The sequence below is a fragment of the Coffea arabica genome, chromosome 1e (assembly GCF_036785885.1).
Source record: "Coffea arabica cultivar ET-39 chromosome 1e, Coffea Arabica ET-39 HiFi, whole genome shotgun sequence".
NCBI lineage: Eukaryota > Viridiplantae > Streptophyta > Magnoliopsida > Gentianales > Rubiaceae > Coffea > Coffea arabica.
The window spans coordinates 3,446,714-3,464,855 of NC_092311.1; the positions used below are offsets into that span (position 1 = coordinate 3,446,714).

At 38.1% G+C, this 18,142-nt stretch overlaps 1 protein-coding gene and 1 pseudogene across 1 annotated transcript; one reads left to right on the forward strand and one right to left on the reverse strand.

The window, feature by feature from the left end:
* Window positions 1-269: 269 nt before the first annotated feature.
* LOC140008876 (uncharacterized) lies at window positions 270-11,404 on the reverse strand. The gene is made up of 8 exons (XM_072053781.1): window positions 10,619-11,404; window positions 10,278-10,439; window positions 10,168-10,207; window positions 9,987-10,069; window positions 3,029-3,106; window positions 2,862-2,915; window positions 2,508-2,642; window positions 270-2,378 (listed from the first exon to the last, which is right to left on the reverse strand). Exons 1-8 carry the CDS (start codon window positions 11,402-11,404, stop codon window positions 663-665), a joined length of 3,054 nt encoding a protein of 1,017 aa, XP_071909882.1. The 3' UTR covers window positions 270-662.
* Window positions 10,437-16,906, forward strand: LOC140008926 (butanoate--CoA ligase AAE1-like; annotated as a pseudogene).
* Window positions 16,907-18,142: the final 1,236 nt, after the last annotated feature.

The following is an 18,142-nucleotide window of genomic DNA, read 5'->3' on the forward strand; positions in this document are numbered from 1 at the left end:
ATGACACAAAATGTTTATCCCAACTGCCACCTCTCTCCTTTTACTGTTTTATGGATATTTGGTGTGCTCATCCTTTTTTTTTCTTTTTGGTTGGTTGTAATTTGGGTCCTACATTCAAGTGTTTTCAATAATTGAAGCATATAAAGGGAAAAATTTGAGAAACCACAACAATTCATTTACAGGTTATATAAATCAGTAAACAGGAATAGTATAAAAAAGATGAACAAAATGGCTACAAGCACAGCCATGGTATTTAGAAACATTCAGCATTGAGAATTTCATAGCAATATTCTCATTCAACACTAATGAAAAGGGAATCGACATGAGGGTTTTCTACCTTGATATTCGTCAATTTTAAATAGGTATTACAATTAGCTATGAGGTGGCCGATTTAAGATTTAGTTGATAGAGGTTGACAAGAAACTATACAAACTGTGATAGAATACAGATGTATTTTGCAACATCTAGAAATAATTGAAAGTTGAAAATTTCCATTTTTTCCCCTCTAAATGTTGGTAATAACCCATTAAGAATAGTACCAGTAAGAACCGGCAATGCATGATTTCATAAATTAGATCCAAGCTCGACACAGATTGATCCGCATCATGTGAACCTTTTTCTTGGTCATAAGCCACTGACATCTAAAAACTAACGAGCATACATTACTTTACACCGACTGAGGCCATCAGGTCTTCGTACTCTGGATCACTCTCCTGTTTCTGAATCTTTGCTCTGTTACTGCTTAAATGAGTATTAAGAGAAACAGATGTTGGCGAGAAGGGATCATACACTTGCTGTACTCCAGAAGCTCTAGAAGATAGCCCAGCAGCAGGTTGAAAGGAAATATTACTGTTAATATGTTGATTTGGAGCAACAAAACTTGGCGGCCTAGTTGCCGATGGAGGGTAGTTTTGCTGAATTTGCATTGGGCCCCCTGCTCGAGGAATTCCATCTGCATTGACGAATGGGGGATCTAAATTGAAGTTTCTTGGTTGCAGTAGAGGAGCAGCATTCGAACCTGGAAATGGTGCATGCCTAGGTGGACCCAGAAGCGCTGTTGGACTACTGGGAAAGTTAACAGACGTTTGAGCTCTAGGCTGCATCATTTGATTGCCAACATTAGGCCTAGAAAACCCTGGATTTGCAGGTGGTAGTCTCAACATGTGCATTCCTGGCTGAACAGGTGAAATCTGAGATTCCTGATATGGCTGTGCTGATTGATTTGGATGTAAAAGTATAGGTTGAGTATTTGGTCTATGAGCAACTTCAAGGGCTGGATTGTGTGGCCGGTGAGGCTGAAAAGTAAAATCATTTGAGCTGGGTTGCTGTGGTCTGGGAGCAGTCATATTTGCAGGGTTAATGGCATTAAAACTGACAGCACCAGCAGGACCAGAATTAGGAATTCCTGAAGCTGGATGTAGTAGTGTTGATGAAGATGTCACTGGTGAAAGAAGAGGGGTGGATCCTGGTACCACATTGGGAGATGAATTAGGTATCACAGCTCGTGGCATAACAGACTGCATGGGACCAGGTACTTTTGCTGCTGAAGGTAGTGGAGAAAGTGAAAGCCCCTGTTGGAAGTGGGAACTAGAGTTGAAGTATGGGACATTTGCGGGATGATTAACTGCAGCACCAGCTGACTGCAAAGCAGATTGCTGGGTAATTGGAAAGATATTTGGCGGTGCAGCTCTGGACACAGCCAAAGGATGAGAAGCCATGGAGGGGTGGCCCTGCAGACCAGTTGTTGCAGGGGTCATTGACATCATATTTCCAGCTCCAATGGATGTTGGAGTGTTCACTGGTACTATAGATGATCCAGCATAAGGTGGCTGGTAAGAAATAGATATTGAACTCCCAAACTGGGTGGGCCCAGTTGGTGCTGACTGGTTAGTAGATAATTGTGGTGATGTGACATTTGATTGAATAGGTGCAGGTTGTGAAGCTGACAAAGGTGGCGGATGTGAAATGTATGGCCTCTGCAGAACTTGTGGTTGCTGTGGCCCGGAGGTAATAAGTGAAGGATTCTGGGGAACCGGAGTAAATCCCACTGTGACAACTGGCCGAGGACCAAATATTGGCAGCATACTTGAGGGATTGAACTGTGATGGAGACAAATGGACAGGAGCCGCAGCAAAACCTGATGATGGAAAGGCATGTGTCTGAGGTGCACCCACAGGAAACCAAGGCCCTGAGTACTGCTGAAAGTGATTAGGTGAAGGTGCTGGTCCAGATCCTACACTTGGCTGAGCCACTCCACTTGCCACACCAGCAGGCACATTAGTACCAGGTGTGCCTTGACTCGGAGCACCACTATTCACATTGTCACCAGATGTTGCAGTTGATGTTACAGTAATGGAAGCAGGATTCCCCTGAAAAGTCTAACAATTACTAAGTTATTTTCGTACAAAGAATGGCATGAAGAAGTAAATTACTCTAAATGACCTTAAGAAGATATTAGCAATCATAACTGACTAATATTCTACGATCTTAAAGTTCAGGAGACTCACCGAAACTGGGGTGACTAGCAGTTCAATAAGAGCCACCGCAGCATCAATCTTTTCATATGTGTCAGCTGATACATGAACGTGCAACTCATCATAACTACCACATGTTTCATTACCATCAGGAGTAGTAACTTCAACCTGGAGAGTGATAAGAATAATAGCAGAGAAAAACATAAAGAGAAGCCCATGCATATCATCATGCAGCCCATCGCATGTACCAGCGTAAACAAAAGAGAAATAAATACCCAAGCTGATGCTCTGGATAATTACTAAAAAAGGGGCGAGAATCATATGCATGCAGGACCTAGTGAAACAGGACAAGAAATATAGCAAGGCAACTTGGGGCAGCCACATTACCTTTTCTCCAGTAACTGCTCTTGTTCCATAAACTCGTACTTTAGCTCCAGTTTCCTGATCTCAAAGTAAACAACCAGTGAATTTTTCACACAGAATTATAATTGCATACTATAAATAATTGTGGCAGTAATATAATATTAGCACAGAGGGCATATGCCGATATAAACCTTTTCCAGTCGCTTTTGAGTGTCATTTGCTGGCCCAAAAATTAAACCAACCATATTATATGCAGCATTCTCTTTAATCTGCACATAGACAGAGCAAAAACCAATACGAGGAATGTCATCAGCAAATCCCAGAAGTGTCCAATATTAGTTCTGCATGCAAGAAATTAAAAACAACTGTGACATTAGAAAAAGTGTGGCCTCTTTCTTTCTCTAGTTTCTCAAGCAAGAGTGGGATGGAGGAGACCCAAGAGTACAGTGTGTCTCTTCTTGTATCAATAAAGATTTGAAATCCAAACCAATAGGTAGGCACATGACTACATGTGTATGATCCACAAGAATGTCCATGGTCATCCTACTGCAAAATAAGTGTAAGCTTTATTCCTATTAATTTGTGAAACGAATAGACCCAACAAAACTTCAAAGGAACTCAGTAGTCAGTGATGTACTAGTTTCAAACCATCTTCACCACTCAGCAAGGCTAGAAAGTAAACAATTTCGATATCCAACATATCCACCTTTCCATATGAATGAAATCCTTATCTCTCAGCACACATAATATTAACAAATCATCTTTCTTGGAAGTCTAACTTCTTAATGATCTCACTCTAGATCCTCCAAAAAATTAAGATGTCCGCATAGATAATGTATTTCACCTAAGAGGTAACATTCAGTGTCCTTGTTAAGGTCTTGTTAAATAAAATAATAACTCAAACAGGAATTTGACCAACGGTAAACAAAGTTCTCATTTGATTATACCTCTACCCAGTATAAGAAAAGCTTTGTCACTTAAGCCCTGCTTTGAGAACCAACCATATAACTGAAGAAAATAAGTTGAAAGACTACTGCCAGACAACATATGAACAAATAGGCAAACACCAAAAAAAATTATAGAAAATTTCTGTCGAAAATATTATCCCCCATGATTATGGGAGATATTATCGCCCATGATTATGGGATTTTATTGCTTATGATCAATCAAGTTTGAATAGATTAACTAAAATAAAAGATAGGATGTGAGTTGATTACGTAATCCCTAAAATCATGATTCTGTTACCTTAAGTTGTGGCAGAATTGTGAAAGGGTTGCCCTATAAATGTCTACCTTGTAAGCATATTCCGAGTGTGGGAAAATAAAAAAAGCAGAGTTTTGTTTATTTCCTTTTCGTTTTTAAAGTTTACATAGTATCAGAGCTCCGGCTCTGTACCAATTCCTGTCCATGAATTACTGAGCAGCCATGACTGGATCCAAGGAGTCTACTGCTCACACAAGAGAAGACTCATTCTCATCTTCAGTAATTACCCAAACTACGGATTACACTGCTTCAAATTCTCCTTCCCTGCAAATAACCGTTCATAAATTAAATGGTTCCAATTATCTGGAATGGGCTCAATCCGTAAAACTTGCTATTGATGGCAGAGGTAAACTCGGCCACATTACTGGAGAAATTCAACAACCAGCTGCTGAAGATCCCAATTTGAAGAGATGGTGGTATTCAGAGAACTCTCTAGTTATTGCTTGGTTGATAAACTCTATGGAATTAGCGATAGGAAAGCTACATTTATTTTTGCCCACAGCCAAAGATGTGTGGGACGCTGTCTGGGATATGTATTCCGATGTAAAGAATTCGTCTCAAATTTTCAATCTCAAAGACGAAATTGTGGAAATTAAGAAAAGAAGACAGAGATGTTACAACCTATTACAATCCGATGGTAACTTTATGGCAGGAATTGGATCTTTGTTATGAGGACGAATCGGACTGCCCTGCAGACAGTGTTTGATATAAGAAATGGGAGGAGAACGACAGAGTCTATGTCTTCCTGGCCGAACTAAATCAAGAACTTGATGAGGTGCGAGGTCGTATTTTGGGCAAGAAGTCTCTTCCCTCCATTCGTGAAGTATTTTTTGAGGTCAGGAGAGAAGAATCAAGGCATAAGGTGATGCTAAAGTCCAAGGTAGAGTGTGAAGTTGAGAGTTCAGCATTGGTTTCTAAGGGGACAGATTTGGACGGAGATAGAAGCCTTGGTGTGAACACTGTAAAAAGTCGTGGCACACAAAGGACACGTGCTAGGAATTACATGGGAAACCTTCGAATTTCAAGAAGAAAATGGAGGTGATAGCAAGGCGTTGCAGACTGTGAACGAGGATTCTCAAAAGCAACAAACCGACTCTGAGACACTGACCTTCACAAAGGAACAATTAAGCCAATTGTACAAACTCTTTAAGTCTCCACAATTTTCAACCACTGAGCAAAAAAGCTTCACTCCCTTCTGCTCTTTTGCTAAAAATGGTAATCATTTTATTGTTCCTCTTTCATGTAAAACATCAAATGCATCTTGTGCACGAGTTTTATGGGTTATTGATTTTGGGGCCACTGATCATATGACCAATTCGTCACAATTATTTTCAACTTACAGTCCATGTGCAGGCAATAAGAGGGTCAAGATTGCTAATGGATCATTATCCATTAGAGCTGGCATAGGTTCCGTTGTCATCTCTCCTACTCAAACACTTCATAGAGTTCTTCATGTTCCAAATTTATCTTGCAATTTGCTGTCCATAAGTAAATTAACTAGGGATCTCAAGTGTCGGATTAATTTTTTTCCCTTCTTTCTATGAGTTTCAGGAACAGACCACGGGAAGAATGATTGGATGCGCTAGAGAAAATGGGGGACTTTACTTCCTTGAAGATGGATCAAATGTGACAATACCAATCAAAAACACATGTTACAAGTCTGTGTCTATTACTAGTAATAAAGAGATTACGATATGGCACTTTAGACTAGAACATCCTAGTTTTTATTACTTGAAATATTTATTGTCAGCTTTGTTTAAGAATAAGGATTCATCTTCCTTTCAATGTGAAATCTACGAATTGGCTAAACATCATCGGTCTACATCTTCTATACAACCTTATCAACCCTCAAAACCATTTTTTCTATTACATACTGATGTTTGGGGTCCCTCTAGAATTTCAACTCAGTTTGGAAAAAAATGGTTTGTTACATTCATTGTTGATCACATGAGAGTTTGTTGGGTGTATTTATTAAGAGAGAAATCAGAGGTTGCAAGTGTGTTTCAAAATTTCTACTGCATGGTTCTGACCCAATTTCAAGAAAAAGTCAAAATTGCACAGATTGACAATGGAAAAGAATATTTCAATAAAATTTTCGGAAGTTTCTTTCTTGAAAAAGGGATTGTGCATTAAAGCTCCTGCAATGATGCTCCACAACAGAATGGGGTAATTGAAAGAAAAAATAAACATCTTTTAGAAGTGGCAAGGGCATTACTTTTTTCAAGAAATGTTCCTAAATATCTATGGGATGAAGCAATTTTAACTGCTACATATCTCATAAACAAAATGCCCTCAAGAACATTGAATTTACAAACTCCTTTGAATTTTTTCAAAACACTTTATCCCATTTCTTGATTAACATATGAAATCTCACAAAAGGTGTTTGGGTGCATAGCCTTTGTTCACAATCATGAACAGGGTCAAAGTAAGTTAGATATTCGAGCAAGAAAACGCATTTTTGTTGGATATGCACCCACGCAAAATGGGCATAAATGCTTTGATCCTATTTCACAAAAAAATGTTTGTAACCATAGATGTAACAATTTTTAAAGATAAACCCTTATTGCAGATCCTCTTCAGGCAGGGATTCGGCATATAGAAGAACTTAGAGAAGATGATGATGTTTTTTGTACTGAAAATCAAATTCCTAATCAAATTTTGTTGATAGGGGGAATTGATTTTACTAATTTTTTAGAAAAATCTACAGCACAATTTCCTCGACAAAAATCTTTTCAAGATAACAATCCTGAAAAATCAAATGACTCTTCAATTTACCTGTCAAAAGGATTTTGAAAAACTTGAAAAAATTGATCAAGGATTAAAAGAGGGTCCCTTGTCTTTAGTGCCAATAATAGAGTCAAATTCTTTTAGTGAAAGACATGGGAACGTAACTGGAAAAAACCTGAACCCTATGTCAGGAAAAATTATTGAGGAAAAGAAAAAGATCCCCCATCTCTTCACAACAAGGAATCCAAACCTAGGGTAGAATTTGATGTGTTTGAGTCCTCAGATAAAGTTTCCTCTGATTCAAAGATTGCTCATTTGGATCTTCCTATTGCACTCCAAAAGGGAGTGCGTTCTTGTACGAAACACCCCATAACTAACTATGTCTCTTATGAAAAGAGATCCCCTACTTTCTTGACATTTACTTCACAACTTTCTTCTGTGGAAATTCCAAAGAATGTACAGGAAGCATTACAAGTTCCAGAGTGGAGAAAGGCTATTGAAGAGGAGATGCATGCTCTTGAGAAGAATCAAACATGGGAAGTAACAAACCTGTCACAAGGTAAAAAAAAACAATAGGGTGTAAATGGGTCTCTACCATCAAGTATAATTTCGATGAGACATTGGAATGGTACAAAGCTCAATTCGTGGCTAAAGGGTTTACTCAAACCTACAGGATCAACTATCTTGAAACCTTTGCTCCAGTGGCAAAATTATACACTATCAGGGAGCTTCTCTCAATGGTAGTAAACCTTGATTGGCCACTACAATAACTTGATGTAAAGAATGCATTTTTAAATGGAGATCTGGAGGAAGAGGTGTACATGAATTCTCCCCCTGGATTTGAAGGGAAGTTTCAGTTTAGAATTTGCAAGCTAAAAAAATCGATATATGGTCTCAAACAATCTCCTAGGGCCTGGTTTGAATTTACTAGGTCAGTAAAGGATCATGGCTATACCCAAGTTCAGAGTAATCACACCATGTTTGTTAAACACTCCAAAGACAGGAAGATAGCAGTACTCATTGTGTACTTGGATGATATCATTTTCACAAGATATGACTTAACTGAGATGGAGCGGTTGAAGAAAAGTCTTGCTTCTAGTTTTGAAATCAAAAATTTGGGAACACTACGATATTTCTTAGGAATGGAGGTAACTCGGTCCAGAAAGGGCATGGTTGTGTCCCAAGGTAAGTATGTTTTGGATCTTTTAAGGAAACAGGGATAAGTGGATGTCGACTTGCAGACACTCCTATGGATCCGAATCACAAGTTAGTAGATCTAAAAGATGGAACACCAGTTGATACTGCTCGATACCAAAAGTTAGTGGGCAAGCTAATTTACTTGGCTCACACTCGTCCTGATATAGCCTTTTCAGTGAGTGTTGTGAGCCAGTTTATGCACTCTTTGTGTGAAGAGCACCTTGATGCAGTATATCGAATTCTGAGGTACTTAAAAAGCACTCCAGGAAAGGGATTGTTCTTTAAAAGGAGAGATCGAAGAACCATTGAAGCTTATACAGATACTGATTGGGCAGGATCAGTCATTGATAAAAGATCAACCTCGGGGTATTGTAAATTTGTATGGGGCAATTTGGTTACTTGGAGAAGTAAGAAACCAAGTGTTGTAGCTCGTACTAGTGCAGAGGTAGAGTACCGGCTATGGCTCATGGTGTGTCTCAGGTGTTACGGCTAAAGAGAGTTTTAGAGGAGCTGAAAAGACCTATTGAACTTCCAATGAGGCTCTATTGTGATAACTAGGCAGCAATTAGCATAGCTCATAATCCCATGCAACATGATAGAACCAAACATATTAAGATTGACCGCCACTTTATAAAAGAGAAACTTGAAGGAGGAATTATCTGCATGTCATTCATTCCATCAGCTCAGCAGATAGCTGACATTCTCACCAAAAGGGCTCTCTAGACCAAATTTTGAACTTCTTACAAGCAAGTTGGGCATGATAAATATATACGCACTAACTTGAGGGGGAGTGTCGAAGATATTATCTCCCATGATTATGGGATTTTATTGCTTAAGATCAATCAAGTTTGAATAGATTAACTAAAATAAAAGATAGGCTATGAGTTGATTACGTAATCCCTAAAATCATGGTTCTATTACCTTAAGTTGTGGCAGAATTGTGATAGGGTTACCCTATAAATGTCTACCTTATAAGCATATTCTGAGTGTGGGAAAATAAAAAAAGCAGAGTTCTGTTTATTTCCTTTTTTTTTTTTTACAATTTCCAATCTTGCAATCATGCAAATATGGTAAGTTTGCTGTTATCTTCACCAACTATATGCCAAAATGTAGACAAGCCATACTCTTCTTAGAAATTCTGAACTCCATAAAGGCTAGCTCTCCACATTTTTTGTTCTTTCAGCATCCACTTACCATCAATTAGACCACAAGAAGAAATCAGTAGCAGTACATGACTCGATGAGACCAAGATATCGAAGCAAAAGGACAGTTACTGTGAAATGCATCCCATCTCCGAAAGATAAACTAAGTCTGTAGCCTAATGGAATGAGATGAGCAGATTAAGCATAATTATATTAATACAGCCCCAGCCAAAATGTCCCATCCACTCACAATTAGAGGGAACGAGGGGGCAGAAGGGGAAGCATCCACCTCAAAGAATAAACATAGATAGATAGATAGATAGAAAATTAAGCTAATAAACATATAACATATTACCATAATACAAAGCCATATTTCCAGGGTCCTATTGTCCTCAAATCACCTCCAGTTTGAATTGCTTCAATTATGTTTTCATCACACAATAAGACTTTGATGTGCACTACTTTAATGCTTCAGAATCACTTTTGTGATTCAGACTTCTATTCTCTATTTCATACCACAATGCCCAATCTGACAAAATTAAATTGTGATCAACCTGGCAATAGTTATAGATGATATGGAGGCCAACTATATTCTAGCATGACAACTACTAATTTTAACTCCTTGCCTGCTACCTCAAATGTTTCCAGTGAATAATTGAAACATTCAAATATAGCCGCAATTCAGAGAAAGGCTATTTTCAATCTTTATTTCTTATTTCTCTTTTTCTTTCCCTAGAAAGCCAGATTGTGTTCTAGTTATAATGCATAAACAGGCAACAAAGTGCTAAAACCATCACATCAGTAAACTCTACTGACTTACAGGGATCGGAACTTTTGCCTCTTTCAGCACAGGTTTATAATCAGCAGGAACCTTGTAGCTCGGATTTAACTTCAGTATTTCACCTAAAAACCATCAAGAATACAGTAAATATATATATACACACACACACACATAATACAGATACAGGAAGAATTATCTAAAAGATTCATGTTGATGGTACCAGTAGCATCGCGCCTTTCAAGCTCCAATAGCTCCAATTCCTACAGAGAAATATAATGGTGTAAGTGCAACCCAAGCTACCCAGGTCAGATAGTGTACTTCAAAGTTTACCTGAGCTTCAAGCTGACGATCTGAAAATTTGTGCTCCTCAGTTTGAAATGGTGACGATAAATCTTGGTTTTCCTCAGTCTCCAACTTTCCAAGTCTCAGCTGTTGTGCTATTTGGTCCACCCGAGTCTGCCCAAAATTTGTGTCGCCACACAGGCAGCAATATCACTTAGTCAGACCGAGCATGAGAAGTGATTGCAAACCATTCGCAGAGAATAGAATGACAGTTTAGCACCACAAGGGATGCTGGTAGATTTTCAATTGCCTCCCAGCAATAATAAATTGCTTCCAAATTTGGTCTATAAATGCCTCCAACCTATTTCTAGAATTTTTTGAACTATAACCTCCCTACGATCCCCTTCAACCTTTCCTCCTGTTAACGATTCAAGAATCATTTTGAAGACCTTCTCGATTTTATCTACTTCTTCAGCCACACAAACCCAAATTTTTTTGTCAAAATGTCCAACAATTTGTTCATTTTTGTAAACGGCTTTAGCTAGAGTTGTTTTGCCTAATCCACCCATGCCAGTTATGGGAATAACTGAAATAACACTTTCAGATTCGGTCAACAACTTCTTAACTATTTCTGATTCATCCTCGTCTCTTCCTAGGACATCTCCTCGAACGATAGTAGAGTCGGTCTGTCGGCTTGTTGTGGCTCCAGAAGCAATAGTAGGGAATGCATCTTCAACTTGGTGCTTGTAGGCCAGTCCCAAACCTTCTGCATCCCGATGGATCCTTTGAAGGTTCGTGTTGATCTCCCTGATCATTGAACCCAACCTCCAACGAAAACCAATTTTATTAAAGAATGAAAAGCAGAAGAATACCTTCTTTTTCGTGAGTTGATTTCGATACTTCACCTTCCGACGAAGATTTTCACAGTTGAGCTCGTCCAGCACATTGTCAGCTTTGAAAACCTCTTCTTCCAGCTGCTTGAGCCAAATTTTCACGTCTGAGCTATGCATTTGCTCGTCGGCACCAGCCAAGAAGCCTCGAATCATTTCAGCAGATTTGTTGAGTCTCTCCAGCTCCGTTGGGAATTCACGAACCAGATTAACATGATCAGCGGCAAGGGAAACAACCGACTGCAATGCAACCTGAATAGTAGCACTAACAGCAGTATCAGCCATTTTTTCTCGCTTGGGATTGGAATTAGGATGAAAGTGTTCTGCAATGGTGATGGGGGGATGCTTTCTGCGATGAGACAAGGAAGGATATGGTTCAACTTTGGCAACTAAGGGCAGCAAGGAGGCTAAAACTTGCGGGAATGAAATTTTTCCACACAACTTTTTGCGCTTCCAAATTTTTCCACTTTTTGCAAAGCTACACTCTAAAGAGGAGACTTCCTGGAAGTTGCCAACAATTCGTAGCCACACCTTGTTGCCGACAAGTTGTCACATCTGCAGCATATAGCCAACCTTCAATTTGCAGCTGAGTCAACAAAGGCCTCATTCGGTAAATTCACACCCCACGCAAGGAAGGGTCCATTTATTTGTAGCATACTTCAACGATACTGCACAATCCATCGCCCAAGTTTCAACAGGAAAACAACCTCTCTTATCTACTTTCCTGTTGATAGTAGAAGCGCTCTTTTGGATTTTCAGATAAAAGGATAGAATCATCAATGGAGGGTACTGTCAAATGCTCAGCAAATTATGTACCTCTGACGCCCATAAGTTTCTTGGAGCGTTCGGCAATTGTATACAGAGACAGGATTTCAGTAGTGTATGGCGATTTAAAGTTCACTTGGGCAGAAACTCGTGGCAGGTGCGCCAGACTCGCTTCTGCTCTTCACTCCCTCGGAATCTCCCGTCATGATGTTGTAAGTTCCCATTTAATCCTTGAATTTTCTGGGCTTTCTTTGTTATTCACAATTTACCTGCATTTTCTTCTTGTCCAGTTCGTTTTGTTTTCTTTAATTTCTATGCTTCAATTTGTTCTGTAATTAAAAGTCCTTCAATTTGTTCTGTTGTTGGTTAATTATCACGATTGAATCTTTTTTTTTTTGGATTGTAATTTTCTTCTGATTACTTGGTTGTTGGGAGCTAGTTGGAATGTTAAAAATGATTTCTGCCTTTGTTTGGAATGATATCATCTGGGTATTTTTTGTCTCTATCAATCATTGCACGGGTTGTTGAATAGACATGCATTGACATCATTACTATAGATTGATTCCATTTCAATGAGCCCACAAGGGACCAACTGCCCCTTATATATATTTTTTTGGTGGGTCATTTTCATGCCTCAATTCAGTGACTTTGTAGTAGTCGGAGGTTTAATTATGCAATTTATTGCTGTTACCCAACTCTAAATTCTTTCAACCTTTTTCTTTTTTATTTTGTTAAAAAAAAAAAAAGAAAGGTCGCATGGATATGGTGGGGGAAGGGGAATTTGGCACCTAATGGAACCAGATTACTTGAAACCTGTAAAAGACATGCTAACCTATCAAGAAGCTTTTGAGTGTCTGGAGCATTATAGTAAAGATATCACTATGAAATTGCTAACTTATGGAATTGTGCATTTGAGGGTCAATTTTGGTTTCTCAGCAGCCATTTACGACAGAGTTTGTCGAACACTACTTTCCTAGCAAGTACGCTACAAAAATGTTGACCTTTTGTATTTGAATAGGTCTAATCTTGATATCTGAACTTCAGGTGCTTTTTCAAGTTTGAATGTAGCTTCAAGCATCTCTGGTGCTAATATCTGTGTGCTTTAACCATTGGAATGTTTTGGCAAAGTTCTTTGAATCCTGCAGTCTAGCTATGTCTTGCTGTTCAGTTATGGTACAATGATGAGGTTCCTTTCTTGATAAGTATACCAGAAATTCCATCTGCTGGTTAATGATACTTCTGATAGAGGACTTGATGAGCTGGAAGTAATACTTCTGCTGGCTGAAAATATTTCTGCTGGTTTGTGATGAGGCTAAAAGTAAACGTTTTGTTATAGAACATTGAGTGCCTAGAAGATCTTCTAAATCAAGTCTTGTCACATGCTTAAATTTGAAAGTAAGGTTGAGTTTCCTAAGATATAGGTACACTGAATTAGCTAGACCTGAGGGCTTGAGCTTTATGAAAAGCTTGAAACTTTGAATTCAACTTGTCCATGGCCTATTGAATGGACTCCTCCACATTTCTCCCTAAAATATTGTCAAGTTATACACAGAGCACACTAGAACTCGTCAAGTGTAGCTGAAAACATGAACTACCTCAGAACCTTAAAACTTTTCTTTCCTTTCTTAGATTTCCCTGTATTTCATGGATTACAAGTCAAACAGTTTGCGTGCATATGCAACAGAAGACTGTGTTCTCTTGTCTAAACCACCTGATGTGGTGTGTCTAGGGATGGCAACGGGGCGGAGTTGGAGCGGGGGACCCCTCCCCCTCCCCCACCCCTTGCCCCGTTGCCTATTAATTCCCCCCGACCCCCGCCCCATCCCCCGCCTCCCACTCGCCCCGCTTCCACCTGCGGGGTTAATAAAATTGTCGTCGCGGGGTTAATAAAATTTTATTATAGTTAAATTTTAATAAATTATCAAATACTAAAATATCAATACATCATCAAGTTATTATTCATTGTAATTTTACAATTGAAACTCATAAAAACAATCAAACAAAAGTTATTTGAATACAATCCAACATGATGAAATAAATACAACTAAAATAGTCAAGTTTTCACTTTTTGTACAAATACAATCACTAATTCATTATTGTGTTTGTGCTTTTTTTCGAGAAAAAAGTGTTATTCTATTAAGTGTAATTAGAAATTTAGTATAAATGTATTAGTAAATTTAGTATAACTAATTAATAAATTATATTAGTAGACATGTCTAATTATTCATATAACTGATAATATCAATTATATTGCATACATTAATATATATTATATAATATATCTAACTAATAATATCATTATCATAAGTTTATAACTAATTAAATTACATATTATATATATTTATTTATATATATATACTTTTTTTTTGCAGGTGGCGGGGCAGGGGATGGGGCGGGGGCGGGGGGAATTTTTTCCCCTCTCAATATACGTCATGATTCAGCAATGGTGTCGACATTGCTAAAACACTCAGGTGCAAAAGCCATTTTTGTTGATTATCAGTTACTTCATATTGCAGAAGGGGCATTAGGAATTCTACTAAAGACAAGCAGCAAGACGCCTAAATTAGTTGTGATTCCTGACCAAGCTAGCTCATCTTCCAGGGTTAGTGACATGTATTTCAATAATGACAATTTAGAGTACGAATCTTTCTTGGCATCAGGAAGACCAGACTTTGAGGTTATAAGGCCACATGATGAGTGGGATCCTATTGCTTTGAATTACACTTCAGGTACAACATCAAGCCCCAAAGGTGTTGTCTACAGTAGAAGTGGCAATTTGGATTGAGATCCATTTATCCATCCATATAATCCATAATTAAATGGATAATGGATTATCCATTTATAGTATTGGTTTTAAATGGTTGATCAAAGTAAAACCATTAAATTAAATGGATTTATATGGATTATCCACAAAAATCATATATATCCATTTACTTAAAAACCAAATAAAAGAGAGGGAAAGGAAATGACTAAAAAAGGAGCCATCCTAAAATTGCTGTTGGGGTGTGAAAAAGCCGTTCCCGTGAATGGTAACCAACCCTGAAACTGAATGTTGGGGTTTACTGCTGAACTAATTAATTATTCCTTTGTTTCTTCTTCTAAACTCCACAGTACGTGGGATTTCGATTGGCTTTGAAGAGGTCAGGACAAAGGGAACATGGCCTGCTTGGTACACCCATGCACCTGATTACTAGATGTTGAGCTCAAAAGTCATCCGTGGCTTTAGTAGTAGACATTGCAAGTGTTGTGTGAGTACGAATAAAAGCCAGTGTTGGTATTTTTGTAGATACCCTACAAACGGTCTATGCAGGACTTCTATTGTTTGGGCTAGTTTGCAATATATGGCTACTCTGTAATATGTAATATATATATACATATATATATAATAATAATAATAATAATAATTTCAGATAGTTTTTTAGTGAAATGAAGGTTCATTTTGCTTGAATTTACATCCGTGGTATTTTGTGGCTTGAATTTACAAGAAATGGTAATACAAAAAAAAAAGTAACAAAAATATTTAAATGGATTATAAATGGATAATTGGTTTTTATTTAATCCATTTAGATCCATCCATTTAGATCCATTTATTAAATGGATCTAAATGGATTGGATAAATTTCATCCACCATCCATTAAGTCAAAACCAATTATGAACCATTTATCCATATTGCCACCTCTAGTCTACAGTCACAGAGGAGCCTACCTCAATTCTCTGGCAGCTGCTCTTTTAAACGAAATGCCATCCATGCCTGTTTATTTGTGTACTGTTCTGATGTTCCATTGCAATGGCTGGTGCCTTACTTGGGCCGTTGCAGCACAGGGCGGCACAAATGTTTGTCTAAGAAATGTAACTGCAAAAGGGATTTTTGAGTGCATAGCTAAGCACCAAGTGAGCCACATGGGTGGTGCACCTACAGTATTAAATATGATAATTAATGCACCGTCTGTTGATCGGAGACTGCTTCTAGGAAAAGTGATAGTGATGACAGGCGCTGCCCCCCTCCTCCTCATGTACTTTTTAAGATGGAGGAGCTGGGATTCAATGTTACTCATTCCTATGGCTTGACCGAAACATAGGATCCTGGAACAGTTTGCACTTGGAAACCTGAGTGGAATTCACTACCACCTGATGCAAAGGCCAAGGTCAAGGCTCGTCAAGGGTTGCACCACCTTGGCATGGAAGAACTCGATATCAAAGATCCAGAAACAATGCAAAGCGTACCACCGGACACAAAAACAAGGGGTGAGGTGATGTTCAGAGGCAACACCATCATGAATGGATACTTTAAGGATAGTAAAGCAACAGCTGATGCTTTTAAAGGTGGATGGTTTCGAAGTGGGGACGTGGGGGTGAGACACCCTGATGGATACATAGAATTAAAAGATCGATCCAAAGACATTATCATCTCAGGAGGGGAGAATATTAGCTCGATTGAGGTGGAATCAGTGATTTATAGCCATCCCGCAGTTCTGGAAGCTGCAGTTGTTGGAAGACCAGATGATTATTGGGGTGAAACACCTTGTGCATTTGTCAAATTGAAGGATGATTGTAATGCAAATGCAGATGAAATTATCAAGTATTGCCGTGATCATTTGCCACATTATATGGCTCCACGAACTGTTGTTTTTGAGGAATTGCCAAAAACTTCAACAGGAAAAATACAAAAATTTGTTCTCCGCCAGAAAGCCAAAGACATGGGAAGTCTTTCAAGGACCAGCAGATTATAGCATTTCCGTCATCTGCAAACTAACAATGTAAACTTCCACCACCTGGTTCTGTTTTTAATTAAGACTGTTGTCACATCACAATTGATCCCTCACCAAGAACTTGATCCTGTTGGCTTTTTGGAGTGAAGGTGGAATATTGAGGATTTGATCCGGTACAAGGAAGTGAAAGGCATTTAATATCTTCTTAATCTATTCCAAGGCGAGATTATAATGAGTTAAATGTCAAGACTTGAGTTGTATTTGATCAACCATATAATGTGCTTTAGTTTAATATGAGATCAGCATTCCATCATAGGAGAAATGTACGACTGTATTAAGGCAAACTTGTCTAACATAGTTTTGATGCAAGCTTGGGGCATATTAAAGGATTAAATTCGTCAATCAGTCTGAATGAGCAAATCTTGTTTATTCTTTGACAACATCTACTACGAAGACTTCAACTAAAAAGTGTTAGTGTTAAAATGAAGTTGTCTCAGGTAATTTAAGATTGGAGACTTGCTGCAGCAGCTTTGCCAATGATTTGCTAGTCAGTAAATCAAGAATCGAGGAGACAATGGTCCAATCACGTCTCAAAGGACTTCAGCTTGTTTGAATTACAAATGACCTAAAACATATAGGAGATTCTTTCAGTTTTACAAGTAGTTATTGAACAAACGTGCAGCGCTCTTCACATTTTCCAGCTAGTTTAGTCGCATATCATGACCATGGTTCGCCGTCGCGGGTCGCGGTCACGTCGCGGTCTCGATTGTTCCACATCCGTCGCGGCATATCGGTTAAATATCGGGTGATACGCACATTATAGTGTATAAAATTTTTTTCAAAATCTGAAAAATTGACTAAAAATAGAAAATACCATTAAAAACACAATTATCAAATTAAATTTACTAAATACCTACATTATCATATATAGTTACTGATTATTAAATAAAATAATACTGTCATTACCATAAGGGCCTATAGCATTAGTAATAAATGATTTTAGAATCAAATGTACATTCTAATTCTATTTTATATGAGATAAATAATTATATATAAGAATAAAATTATCATATCTTACATAATACAATACAAATCTCTATACACAAAGAAAATAACGGTATTTATTTAATACAATAAAAAAAATATTTATCAAATAATATTATGAAATGCAAAGATATAAAGAAACAAGCATTTTCACTTAATTACTTGGGCCAAACTTGAACTTCAGGTGCTTCCAATTTTTCCTTCTATATTTTTCCCTGATCCGGTACAAAAGCCCCAGCTTCTCTTAGCATAATAAAGCATGATACGTTAATTGCATGTTACTTCGAAGACAAAACATGCTACAACAGCTTTTTTGCACTATCCAATTGTCCTTTTTTCAAATCTTTCCAGCTTTTCTACAAAGCAGGGACCCATAAATGAGAAAGGACAAGAGAGAAAAGACATCCCAAGGAGTAGCAACAGATGATGCAGAATCCAACTCAGCAACGCTGTCTTCCACTTCTTCAGCAGCCAAGGAGAGCATACGATCATTGCAACTAGTGTT